The 14,364-nt window shown below is 46.0% G+C and overlaps 1 protein-coding gene across 2 annotated transcripts in view; it reads left to right on the top strand.

The window, feature by feature from the left end:
• The window catches only part of LOC140201860 (G protein-coupled receptor kinase 5-like), a 212,266-nt gene that overhangs the window by 186,061 nt on the left and 11,841 nt on the right, over positions 1-14,364 (top strand). For both annotated transcript variants that reach the window (XM_072266597.1, XM_072266598.1), the window contains 3 exons: positions 1,031-1,239; positions 11,284-11,421; positions 12,403-12,540. In XM_072266597.1, coding sequence (XP_072122698.1) covers positions 1,031-1,239; positions 11,284-11,421; positions 12,403-12,540 — 485 coding nt within the window. The remainder of the gene's footprint in view (positions 1-1,030; positions 1,240-11,283; positions 11,422-12,402; positions 12,541-14,364) is intronic.

The raw sequence follows: 14,364 nt of genomic DNA, 5'->3' as shown, positions 1-14,364 counted from the left end.
GGAGCCCATTAGCTGCAGGCCAACAGCCTCAGTTCAGTGCAAACCTCGCAGAGCAGCGAGCTGTCCGCCGGCCCCTCCCTCGCCTCCAGCCCCGACGCCCTGGCGCTTTCAGTCTGGCTCGGTGCTTAAATCAGCCAGACCCTGGATCATCTTTCAGCCGCAGGACCAGACCCTGCCACTGCCATACGCTCTCAGTCCCAGGGCCTGCGCCTCAATTCGGTTCGTACCCGACCTTTCCAGTTCGGCCTGGCATTTAAATTGGTCAAACCACAGCCTGCGCCTCGCCGCCTCAACACTGCCTTGCCTTGGTTCTGCCTTATGGTGAAAAGTATACATCGAAACATACGTCAACAGCCAACACAGTCCAAGTGTGAGCTGGGGGCAGCCCGTAGGCGTTGCCAGGCTTCTGGCACCAACATCGCGGGCTCACAGCTCACTAAAACGAACTGCGCCTCTTTGGAAACCGGAGCAACAGGAGGAAACCCATGCAGTCAGAGGAAGAACGTACAGATTCCTAACAGACAGCTGCAGGAATTGAACTCTGGTTTCTGGCTCTGTAAGCCGGTGTGCTAACTGCTCCAACACCGTGCCGCCCCACAGTACATTTCCCACTGAGGCTGGGTGGGACTACAACCAGAGGTCATAGGTTAAAGGTGAAAGGTGAAAAGTTTAAGGGGTCACGAAGGGAAGCTTCTTCAGTCAGAGGGTCATGAGAGTGTGGAACAAGCTGCCAGTGCAAGTGGTTCATGTGGGCTCGATTTCAACGTTTAAGAGAAGTTCCGACAGGTACATGGATGGTAAGAGAATGGAGGGCTAGGGTCCGCATGCAGGTCAATTGGAATAGGCAGTTTAAATAGTCTGGCACAGATTAGATGGGCTGAAGGGCCTGTTTCTGTGCTGATCTTTTCAATAACTTTATGACTCTGGGTACAGTACGGGTGTAGATTAAAGTGTGTCAAGCGGAGAATATCGCAAGTAGAATGAGTACAGTTACAGAAAGTGTTTGAAGCTTTCGTCCTCCCATCTCCAGCTCCCGAGGTGATCAACAACGAGCAGTACACAGTGGGCCCCGACTGGTGGGGTCTGGGATGTCTCATCTATGAGATGACAGCCGGACATTCGCCGTTCCGTGCCCGGAAGGAGAGAGTGAAACGGGAAGAGGTGGAGAAGAGGGTACAACAACAGGAGGAGGAATACTCGGACAAATTCACAGAGGACGCTAAGCGCATTTGTAGGATGGTAAGCTGCAGAGTCTTCCCGGGCTAAATGCAAATGAAACATTAGCATTCTCACATTGCTGGTTACAAAAAAATAATGATTGAAATAGATTTTTATTTTTGTATGGTTTACTTGGAACCCATCTTTGTGGGTGACGCACCTGCCATCAGCTTTCTCAAACCAACATTAGAGATTAAAATTAGGCAGCGATGCAAAAATAAAATACTGCAGACGCTGTAAATGCAAAATAAAATCAAGGGACTAATAGGTAGAGTTGATGAAAGGTTATCACTGTGAATCTTTCTCTGTTTCTCTCCACACAGATGCTGACTGACTTGTAGAGCATTTCCAACATTTTCTGTTTTTTTCTTTAAATCAGGCTGGTTTCCTTCTCCCTGTTCTTAATATGGTGCTTTTGTGCTCTGTAAAAACCACAACTGTCAGGTCATGGTTGGGCTCAGATCTGAAGCTTTCTGCATGACTGCACGGAGCACCCTGAAACAGAGGATGTGACTTTGAGATTGTACTCAGAGCAGAGGTCAGGTTTACCACTGGTATTTGTGGTTCATACTTGTGGTAATGAACCGGGTCAGGTCACAGATCTCTCAGTGGGTGAACATCTGGGGGACAGTGACCACTGCTCCCTGGCCTTTAGCATTATCATGGAAAAGGATAGAATCAGAGAGGACAGGAAAATTTTTAATTGGGGAAAGGCAAATTATGAGGCTATAAGGCTAGAACTTGCGGGTGTGAATTGGGATGATGTTTTTGCACGGAAATGTACTATGGGCATGTGGTCGATGTTTCGAGATCTCTTGCGGGATGTTAGGGATAAATTTGTCCCGGTGAGAAAGATAAAGAATGGTAGGGTGAAGGAACCATAGGTGACAAGTGAGGTGGAAAATCTAGTCAGGTGGAAGAAGGCAGCATACATGAGGTTTAGGAAGCAAGGATCAGATGGGTCTTTTGAGGAATATAGGGAAGCAAGAAAGGAGCTTAAGAAGGGGCTGAGAAGAGCAAGGGGGCATGAGAAGGCCTTGGCGAGTAGGGTAAAGGAAAACCCCAAGGCATTCTTCAATTATGTGAAGAAAAAAAGGATGACAAGAATGAAGGTAGGACCGATTGGAGATAAAGGTGGGAAGATGTGCCTGGAGGCTGTGGAAGTGAGCAAGGTCCTCAATGAATACTTCTCTTCGGTATTCACCAATGAGAGGGAACTTGATGATGGTGAGGACAATATGAGTGAGGCTGATGTTCTGGAGCATGTTGATATTAAGGGAGAGGAGGTGTTGGAGTTGTTAAAATACATTAGGACAGATAAGTCCCCGGGGCCTGATGGAATATTCCCCAGGCTGCTCCACGAGACGAGAGAAGAGATTGCTGAGCCTCTGGCTAGGATCTTTATGTCCTCGTTGTCCACGGGAATGGTACCGGAAGATTGGAGGGAGGCGAATGTTGTCCCCTTGTTCAAAAAAGGTAGTAGGGATAGTCTGGGTAATTATAGACCAGTGAGCTACTTACGTCTGTGGTGGCAAAGCTGTTGGAAAAGATTCTTAGAGATAGGATCTCTGGGCATTTAGAGAATCATGGTCTGATCAGGGACAGTCAACATGGCTTTGTGAAGGGCAGATCATGTCTAACAAGTCTGATAGAGTTCTTTGAGGAGGTGACCAGGCATATAGATGAGGGTAGTGCAGTGGATGTGATCTATATGGATTTTAGTAAGGCATTTGACAAGGTTGCACACAGTAGGCTTATTCAGAAAGTTAGAAGGCATGGGATCCAGGGAAGTTTGGCCAGGTGGATTCAGAATTGGCTCGCCTGCAGAAGGCAGAGGGTGGTGGTGGAGGGAGTACATTCAGATTGGAGGGTTGTGACTAGTGGTGTCCCACAAGGATCTGTTCTGGGAACTCTACTTTTCGTGATTTTTTATTAACGACCTGGATGTGGGGGTAGAAGAGTGGGTTGGCAAGTTTGCAGACGACACAAAGGTTGGTGGTGTTGTAGGTAGTGTAGAGGATTGTCAAAGATTGCAGAGAGACATTGATAGGATGCAGAAGTGGGCTGAGAAGTGGCAGATGGAGTTCAACCCGGAGAAGTGTGAGGTGGTACACTTTGGAAGGACAAACTCCAAGGCAGAGTACAAAGTAAATGGCAGGATACTTGGTAGTGTGGAGGAGCAGAGGGATCTCGGGGTACATGTCCACAGATCCCTGAAAGTTGCCTCACAGGTGGATAGGGTAGTTAAGAAAGCTTATGGAGTGTTAGCTTTCATAAGTCGAGGGATAGAGTTTAAGAGTCGTGAGGTTATGATACAGCTCTATAAAACTCTGGTTAGGCCACACTTGGAGTACTGTTTCCAGTTCTGGTCACCTCACTATAGGAAGGATGTGGAAGCATTGGAAAGGGTACAGGGGAGATTTACCAGGATGCTGCCTGGTTTAGAAAGTATGCATTATGATCAGAGATTAAGGGAGCTTGGGCTTTACTCTTTGGAGAGAAGGAGGATGAGAGGAGACATGATAGAGGTGTACAAGATAATAAGAGGAATAGATAGAGTAGATAGCCAGCGCCTATTCCCCAGGGCACCACTGCTCAATACAAGAGGACATGGCTTTAAGGTAAAGGGTGGGAAGTTCAAGGGGGGTATTGTTTTTTACTCAGAGAGTGGTTGGTGCATGGAATGCACTGCCTGAGTCAGTGGTGGAGGCAGATACACTAGTGAAGTTTAAGAGACTACTAGACAGGTATATGGAGGAATTTAAGGTGGGGGCTTATATGGGAGGCAGGGTTTGAGGGTCAGCACAACATTGTGGGCCGAAGGGCCTGTACTGTGCTGTACTATTCTATGTTCTGCGTAAAGGGTCACAGAATCCTAAAGCACAGAAAGAGGGCCTCCAGCCCATGATGTCCATGCTGATCAAGGGCTATATTCAAGCTAATCCCATTTCCCAGCACTTGGCCCATATTCCCTTAAATTCTTGTCATCCATGTACCTGTCCACATGCTACTTAAATGTACCTAAAGCACCTGCCTCAACAAGTTTTTTTGGCAACTGGTTCTTTATATCTACAACCCATTATTTAAAAAAAAAATGTTGCCCCTCTGGTTCTTATTAATCCTTTTACCTCAAACCTTAGAACTATGTTCTCTTGTTTTTGATTCTGCAGCTCTGGATAAAAAAGCCACACCCTATCTGTGTCCCTCAAGATTTTATATACCACTTTGAGATTACCCCTCAGTCTTCTATGCTCCCACCTGGCCTGCCTAACCTCTCCATACAAGTCTGCCCCTCAGTGTGTAACGATTTTGTTTTGCCAGTCAAGGTTGTTAGCCCTGAGCTGAACCTCCGAACCTGGAGGACCGGTGGACCACTCTTAGTCTGGTCTCTACCCTTTGACCTGTTTGGCATAGGTGACCCTACCAAGAGCCAACGCATAAAGCTCTGACTCCAGCCAACGTAGCTCTCCGGGTCATTGAGGCATGCAAACCTCCAAACCCATCAACATGGTTGTGGTCCTACTGGAGGATATCAGTGTGAGATCATACGTAATTAAAAGTCAATTTGCAGTTTCAATGCTTTTTGAATTTTTTTAATCAAAATAAACTATTCACAATTTTTAAAAATAATTACTAGAATAAACCATTCCATGCCTTTCTATTCTTTACTGACGTAGTCAATGCTTTCCATACTGTTCCAGCACTGTTGCCTCTCGTGTGGCACTTTGGGGTTTTATATTAAATACTACATTAATTGAGGTGCTTCCTCCCCCCACCCAGCACCTCCCTGTCCAGGAGAAGAACTCTGCACTGTGGTCCTTCCCCACCAAGCTCTTAAAACCTTTTGTAGCAGACTGGCGGGCTCTTCAGCCTCTCCTCCATTCTGACCAAGATCTTCATTTAGGTTCATCTACTGGCCTGTATGTGGCCTCCATCTCTCTAGATCAGGAGTTTCCAACCTTTTTTAATACCGTGGACCGCTATCATTATCCAAGGAGTCTGTGGACCCGAGGTTCAGAACCCCTGCTCAGACCTTTCCTATCCATGTACCTGTCCAACTACCTTCTAAGTTGACAATGATTGTATATACCCTGACTATACATTCTTCATTGCCCATCCTCCTTGCAATCTGGTCATTTGCATTTCAAAATGATGCGTGCCATTAATTTATCTAAGTCCAAAAGAGGGATACCAGTGAATTATAAAATAGTTGGCCTAACTTTGGTTGTCAGACAAACATTTAGAGCAGAGCTGAACACCTTGAAGTTCTCTGGGCATCTAGGAAGAGTCAGCAAGGGTTTCTAAAGTATGGTTTGTGTCTGACAGCGCCGATAAGGTATTCAAAGATGTGAAAGTGGTCATGGAGAAGGGGAATGTTTGTGGATCTTACTTGTATGGACTTCCAAAAAAAAAGTTATATTTTCCTTCGCTAGTGATTGTCAATTAAAGTTATACTAGCTCATGGGATTGGTGGTAAATTATTGACCTGAACTTGGTGCAGCGGAACACAGAAGAGTTCCATGTCAGAACAACACAAACAAAATGCTGGAAGAACTCAGCAGGTCAGGCAGCATCTTTGGACGGGAATAAGCAGTTGACGTTTCGAGCCGAGGCCCTTCATCAGGACTGAAAATGAAGGAGGCAGGAGCCAGGATAAGAAGTTGCGGGGAAACAGATTTGCGGATTCAGGAAGTGGGATAGAAGAGACTGATTACGAGCAATGTTCCCTCTAATTTGTAATGACCTGTGAGCACAAAAATCTTGAGCCGTGGATTTTTTTTGCCCAGTAACAAAAACATGTGCGCACTGAATAATTTATTCAATAAAAACAGTTTAAATAAGCCAGTTCTAAAATCTGCAGACAAATCATTGCAAACTCCACATTATCAACACTGCCCATATCAGAAACCAGAAAAGGAAATGTGATTGTGTACGATGCCAACAAGGTAGAGGGTGACAGCATTTTGTGCGCTAGTGGCAAAAAGATCTGTGCGTGCCCACGTGCACACCTCAGAGGGAACATTGATTATGAGTAAACATGCTAGCTATTTACAAGGCAAACATTGAAACAATCAACCAAACATCTAAGTTAAACAAGCACTTATCCAAGCCCCCAAAGTTACAGGACTATGGCACCCTTCAAACTAAACTCGCTTACAGAAAATTATTTAAAACGATCGCCCAAAGTGGCAGGACAAAACAGGCACTAAACATACACATAGTGACAAATATTAACTAAAGTGTGCACACAGGCCTTTACTACGGCGCAACCCTGCTGTCTTCCGTTTCCATGGCACCTATCATCTACCTGGTCCATGGCAACGTGAGACGAAAAGGGACTGCATGGTTACCGTGTACTAGATTTAAACGCTACTGGCACTGTTGATGTCATCAGCTAAACGGAAGCTAGTGGAAGGGGCTGCAAAGCTTCTTACATGGTCCTGTCCCCATCACCCACGGGAGAGTGGCTTTCCATCAGCAGGTAAATTAAGACATTTGCTGCGACAGAGGGGAAGAGGTACAAGCTTGCAGGTGATAGGTGAGGCAGAAGGGGGATTGGTGGGGAAGGAGGGATGAAGTAAGAAGCTGGGAGGTGATAGGTGGAAAGAGGTACAGGGCTGAAGAAGAAGGAATCTGACAGGGGAGGACAGTGGACCATGGGAAGACAGGATAAGTGGATGGAGTTGATGGACAAGTGAGGACAAGAGGAAGTGTGAGAGGGTAACTAGAATGAGAAATGGGAAAAAGAGAGGGAAGGATATGGCAGGCGGGGGGGTGGAATTACTGGAAGTTAGAAAATTAAATCACATACAGGAGGAAATCTGCTGAAGATTGAAGCAACACACAAAAAGTGCCGGAGGAACTCAGCAGACCAGGCAGCATCTATGAACGTTTTGGGCTTAGAGTTTTCATCAGGGCTCTTTTCCACCGATGCTGCCTGGCCTGCTGAGAGGCTCCAGCATTTTGCACGTTAACTTAGATCAGGTCATCAGGGTAGAGGCTAGCCAGGCGGAATATGAGGCGATGCTCCTCCAATCTGAGTAGAGGCGGCCGTGGACAGTCAGGTCAGAGTGGTCATGGGAAGTGGTAATAAAATGGACGGCCAACAGGAAATCCATCTACCTGGTGGTGGACAGAGAAAAGGTGTTATAATCGCACAAATGTGGCAGCCTGCTTACTGTAAGTGCCCAATCCATTAACACTGAGGTCTGCGTTGAAAGAATCATGAGCACTGGCTGGGAGATATGTTTGTAATTGCCCCCCTGAGGAGCGAAGAGCTTCTTTAACTTCTCATCAGTAAGGCAGCACTGCTGGTGATGCTGCACCCCTTCAGCGTTACGCTGGAGTCCCAGCCGAAGTTTTAGTGCTCTGGTTGAGTGAACGTAAAACACTACAACACAGTACAGACCCTTTGACCCACGATGACGTTCTGACCTTTTAACCTACTTGATCAATCTGAATAGCCCTCTGTTTTTCTATCATCCATGAGGGTCTCTTAAATGTCCCTAATGTATCGGCCTCCACCACTACACCTGGCAGCACATTGCACCTAACCACCACTCTCTGTGTAATTTAAAAAAAAGTAACTCTGACACCCCCCCCCCCCCAAATCATTCTCCAATCACCTTAAAATTATGCCTTCTCATATTCGCCATTTCTACACTGCAAAACAGTCTCTGGCTCTCCACTCTATCATCTTGTACACCTCTACCAAGTCACCTTTCACCTTCTTTCACTCCAAAGGGGAAAGCCCTAGTTTACTTGATCTTTTCTCATGAGGCAGACTCTCTAATCTGGGCTGCACCCTGGTAAATCTCTGTAATCTTTCTGAAGCTCCCATGTCCTTTCTGTAATGAGGTGACCAGAGCTCCAAGTGTGGTCTAACCAGAGTTTTATTGGACCTCAGCATTACCTCAGGGCTCTGAATCTCAATCCCCCAACCAGTGCAGACCAACACACCATGAGCCGCCTTAACCACCCGATCATCTTCCACTGCATTTCTGGGACCTCTATGGGTGTGGGGCTCAAGGTTGCTCTGTTCCCCAATATTGCTAAGAATCCTGTATTCTGACTTCTGGAGTGTGTCATGGTGAACATGGATTCGAGTGACACAGAAGTGTCTTGTCCACCAATTCACAACTGATCATAATACAGAGGTTTAATAGAGACGTAAATATTGTGTTGAAGAGGAAATGCAGACTCAAAGTTTTATGTTAGGGTTACAGTGACAAATTAACCTTTATTTATGTCAACGAAAGAGCAGGAAATGGTCTTTGATCAGCTCAAACTGATTATCGTTCGGGCAAATATTTGCAAATCTCCACCAGAAAGCAGGCTAAAGGGGTCCAGCTGTTTGTTTCAGACTAAACACAGCCTTGCATCTTGCAAAGCCTGTGCTGTGAACGCTAGGATTAAAGTGTCAAGTGAGAGCCACGAAATGCCACAAATTGAAATGTTTGGTTATTCTTCTTGAGAAGACTACAGACACATTCCTTGACTAACGTCAGAAGTTGAATCCATTCTGAGAAATCAAGTCTGTGTAAAAGGATGGAGAGGACGATTTAAGTGAAAAATGATGATAAACCGACAGATGCGGGAAATCTGAACTGAAACAGAAGATGCTCGGAGAAACTCAGCAGGTCAGACAGGATCTGTGAAGGGAGAAAAACTAGCGGAACACAGAAGAGTACAGCACAGGAACAGGCCCTTCGGCCCATAATGTTGTGCTGAACTAATTAAACTAGTAACTAAATGTCTCACTAAACGAATAACTTCTGCCTACACAATGTCCATGTCTCTCCATTTATGTGGCTATCGAGAAACCTCTTAAAGTTCCAAGTTTAAAGTAAATTTTATTATCAAAGTACATGCCGTATATGTCACCATATGCAACACCAAAATTCATTTTGTGGGCATGTTCAATAAATCTATAGAATAATAACCATAACAAACTCAATGAAAGACCGTCCAACTGGGGTATTCAACCTCAGTAAAGGAGACAACAAACTGGGCAAATACAGAAAGAAGAAATGATAATAAATAAATATCGAGAACATGAGATGAAGAGTCCTTGAAAGTGAGTCCATAGGCTATGGGAACAGTTCAGTGATGGGGCAAGTGAAGCTATCCGCTCTGGTTCAAGAGCCTGATGGTTGAGGGGTAGTAACTGTTCCTGAATCTGATGGTGAGGGTCCTGAGGGTCTTGTACCTTTGATCTGATGGCAGCAGCGAGAGAAGAGAGCATGTCCTGGGTGGTGGACATCCGTGAAGATGGATGCTGCTTTCTTGCGACAGTGTTTATGGAGACTTGCTCAATGGTCGGGAAGACTTGACCCGTGATGGACTGGTCCAGGTCCACTCTTAAATCCCCTATCATATTTGTGTCCACAATCAAAATTCCCAGGTCTCTGTGTAAAGAAAAACTTGTCCAGTACATCTCCCTTGAACGTACCTCCTCTAGCATGCCCTCTGGTTTTAGACATTGTGACCCTGGGGGAAAAAGATCCAGCTGTCCACTGTCATAACCTTATAAAATTCGATTGTGTCTCCCTTCAGCCTCCACCGCTCCGGGGAAATCTACATAAGTTTGTCCCACCTCTTGTTACAACACTCCCTCTAATCCAGGTGCCATCTTGGTAAATCTCTTCTGAACCCTCTCCAAAGCTTCCACATCCCTCCTATTGTTTTTTATTCTTACTTACTTCTCTTCTTATGTTTCTGTATCTGAGCACTTGTAATGTTACTGTGACACTGAAATTTCCTTTGGGATCAATAAAGTATCTACCGATTAATGTGCAATACTCCAAATGCAGCCTAACCAGAGTTTTATAAAGCTGCATTATAACTTGCTGGCCCTTGAACTCGGTTCCTCAACTAGTGAAGCTTTATCCTTTAAATCTAATAAACATCTATCACCCAATACCAATGGGTGAAGCCACTTTCAGAAAGCTATGGACCTTTAGTCAGGGTTCCCCTGTACGTCATCATCTCAGTCCTGACGAAGGGTCTCAGCCCGAAATCTCAACTCCACAGATACTGGCTGACCTGTTGAGCATTTTGTGCATATTGCTGAACGTTTCCAGCACCCGCAGAGTCTCCTGTGTTACTAACGGTGTACTGTCCATCTCCCAAAGCTTCAGGGTGTGAATCCTTCAGAGATCCAAGAGAGAAACGTGTAAATCTATTGTAGGTAATTTTCTTTTTCGCTTGGTTTGTTCCAGGATTGAATACTTGTGCATTTTGTTCCTTTTATTTGTACATCTGCCTTGTTGGGAGTGTCCCAATATGCTAAGTTATAGAGTATTATTTATTTATATATTTGAAGACACAGTGCGGAATAAGTCCTTCTGGCCCTTCGAGCTGTGCTGCCCAGCAAACCCTAATTTAACACTAGCCTAATCAGGGGACAATTAACCTACAACTCTACACTACGTGGTCACAGGGAGAACACACAAAGTCCTTACAGGCAGCGACGGGAATTGAACCCACATCTCTGGTACTGTAAAGCATCGTGCTAACCACTAGGCTACTGTGCCACCCCAGACTTTTCAACGTAAGCACCACATCACACAGACAAAAAGACCTTTATCTGCTCTTTAATGGCTTTCTTATTCCACCTATCTGAAAACGCCCTTTGAGTGGGATGTTCACCTTATTTGTACATTGTAACGTACTGTGAAATGTGTTCTTTGCATCAGTGACTAATGCAGGCCGCAGAGTTGCTGTGCTCCTGACACCAACATAGCCTGCTCACAATTTACTGAACCTAGCCCACATATCTTTGGAGTCTAGGAGGAAACCCACACGGTCACGGGGAGAACATTGCAAACTCCTTACAGGCAGAGGTGGGATTTGAACCCCAATCACTGTTCACTGGCACTGTAAAGTGATTGTGCTAACCACTACATTACCTGACATGAATGTTTGAAGGACATGCTTTCAGTCTAGGTAGGAGGATGGGCCTCAAACACTGAGCATCTCAGGAGACTCTGAGCTTTTTTTCCTGACCAAGGGAATCCCGTCCGAAAGTCATGTCAATGTTGATCGCGTCCTTCCTCTTCACAGTTGCTAACCAAAGATCCGAAGCAACGACTCGGTTGCAAAGCTGAGGGAGCCAGCGAGGTGAAGGAGCACTCGTTCTTCAAAAGCATAAACTTCAAACGGCTAGAGGCCGGCATGTTGGAGCCCTCCTTTGTACCAGATGTAAGTGTGCGGGGCAGAGGCGGAGGCAGAAAGGGGTTTGGTACCACATTCTCTTCCATTAGAACAGTGGTGGCCACCGCTGGTAAACAGCTGCAGAGCATCTGGTGACTTCCTGAGGAAGTGGAAGGTGCTCAGTAAATGCAGAATTACAGGAATGTTCATTGGCAGTAGGTGATGTACATGTTATTTTCCAAACAAAGGGAAGCGTGTAGGAATAAAGGGACAGGGTTTGTGTGGGAATCGGCAGATTTCTGGAGAGAAGTGCATTGGAGTCCCTGATGGCTCAGTAATAGGGTCATTGCTTTATGTGTGATATACACATCACCAGAGCTTACAGACAGAGAGAAATGTTTTGATCCAGGTAAATGAAACAAAATTTGGTAATATGATAAGCAATTAGTATCAGACTTCATCTGCTAGAATGGGCAGACACAGGGCAAATGCAGTTTGATGCATTGGGTCTGAAGCAATTACAAAACCCAGCACTAATGGCAGTCTAACCATTCAGCCTATCAACTCTGCTCTGCCATTCCATCATGACTGATTTATTGTCCCTCTCGACTCCATTCTTTTGCCTTCTCCCCATAATCTTTGACACCCTTACGAATCAAGAACCCATCACCTCTGTTTTAAATATACCCAATGACTTGCCTCCACAGCTGCATGTGGCAATGAATTCCACAGATTCACCACTCTATAGGTAAAGAAATTCCTTCTCATCTCTGTTCTAAAAGGATGTCACTCTATTCTGAGGCTGTGCCCTTCGGTCTCAGACTCCCCCACTATAAGAAACATCTTGTCCCTTGCTGTATTTATCAGCTGGAAGCCTGGATTAAATTGATGGGTTCTGTGGATGGGAATGTATTATGATGATGTGATGCAGTTTGATTGTTGCCTCCATTCGTTCACGAGTGCGGCTGTCCCTCCACCGCCAGAGTTGTTCCTTTAACGGTGTGTCGCCCCTTTGTCTCTCACTGGCAGCCCCGCGCTGTTTACTGCAAGGACGTGCTGGACATTGAACAGTTTTCCACGGTGAAGGGGGTGTACCTAGACCAAACCGACAACGACTTCTACGTGAAATTCGCCACAGGCAGCGTTCCGATCCCTTGGCAAAACGAGGTCAGGTGCAAACCATCTCTTGCATTCTGTCGCAATTCTGCTGTGATGTGGGGAAGTAAAGGGGCCTCAAAGGTGTCAGGGGGGGGGGCATCCAGATGAAAGTAATCCCAGTTCTTAAAAAGATCAAAGATTAATTTTATTTGCCACACGCGCATCGAAACATACAGTGAAGTGCACCATTTGTGTCGAAGACCAACAAAGTCCAGGGATGTCTTGGGGACAGCCCAGGAGTGTCGCTATGCCTCTACCAGCGACATAGCATGCCCACAATTTACTGCCCTTTCGCCATTGTAGGAGGAGCCCAGAGCAGCCAAAGGAAACCCACATGGTCACAGGGAGAACGTGCAGACTCCTTATAGGCAGCGTCAGGAATTGAACCCCAATCATTGGCACTGCACTAACCCCAACACTGTCAAGCCATCTGTCTTCCCAACATGAAGGACAGTCTGCAGCAGCTAATTGACCTACGTCCTCGGGGTGGGGGAAGGAACTGGGGCACCTGACAGAAACTCACTTGGTCATAGGGATGAAGGTGTACACTCCACGTGCCCAACGCCTCCAACGCCTGAGCGCAGGATCGCACCCGGGTCACCAGAACAGTGAGGCAGCAGCTCCACCCGCTGTGCCGCTGTAATGAACGGCGGGCTCTGCGTCGTTTTCCCCCCAGCTCCCTCCTCATCCCGGCTCCATTGCTTTCCTGCCACCGCCTCCAGGTCACGCCCTGCTGCAAGAGGTCACATCCGCTCTGAGCGCTGGACAGAGAGAGAGCTGGTGGTGCAGAGTTCACAGGCACCTGACCATAATCATACGGTTAACCTGTTGCGACCTGCAGGCTGTCCAAGGTCCACCTCCTAAGCCTGAGGTCCTCTGCTCCAACTGCCCCTATCATCCACCACTCAACTCTCCTTGTAGAATGTGTTGCCATTCCTCCTTTATACAAGAGGATTCTTTTCAGTGAGATCTAGAAGGGGATACCAGTAAATGTGAATGGTCTCAGACCGATGCTTTGACTGATTTACTCCCCTCCGTAGATGTTGCCCAACATTTTATGCATGATATTTGTGTGTAGTTTTTCATTGATTCAATTATATTTCTTTGTTCCACTGTGAATGCCTGCAAGAAAATGAATTTCAGGGTAGTATATGGTGGCAAAGTCAAATAACTTGGAACTTCAGAACGCAGGAAAATGAGAACTGTGCAGAGTTCATTGGCACGGTAGGGGTAGCATGGTAGTGTAGCAGTCAGCGCGCTGCATTATGCTGCCAGCTGTAAGATCGGGGTTCATATTCCACCTGCTGACCGTAAGCAGCTTGTACGTTCGCCCTGTGACTGCGTGGGTTTCCTCCAGGTCCTCCGGGTCCTCCGATTTCCTCCAACTTTCCAAAGACGTATGGCTAGGGTTATTGAGTTACCAAACACACTACACTGGAGCCAGCAGCGTGGCGACACGAGCCGGCAGCTCAGCGCAGTTCTCGCGAATTTGATTTGACACAGATAGCTAACAAATTTCACGACACGTGCCAGTCATAATAGACCGATTCTGAAATGAATCCAGTACTGTATATAGATGGTGCACCATGCTAATGTTTAATGAAATTTTAAAGTGGTCATTTCACAATTATTCAAGAGCAAGGATTATTGTGAATCTGTTGTCCACGCTAATCTGCTAAATCCTGTTGTGCGGGAGAGGGGTGTACAGCTATCGCCTCAAAATAAGTGAATGCGGTCATATGAGACTGCTTTGTTGCAGGGTTTTATCTCAGTAATATTAACTTATCAGTCACAAGATTACCGAGATAAAGATTGTGTGCTTAAAATAGTTAA

Source organism: Mobula birostris, chromosome 8, assembly GCF_030028105.1.
Source record: "Mobula birostris isolate sMobBir1 chromosome 8, sMobBir1.hap1, whole genome shotgun sequence".
Lineage (NCBI taxonomy): Eukaryota > Metazoa > Chordata > Chondrichthyes > Myliobatiformes > Myliobatidae > Mobula > Mobula birostris.
Note: the sequence above shows the minus strand (reverse complement) of the source record. Positions and strands in the feature narration are given on the sequence as shown.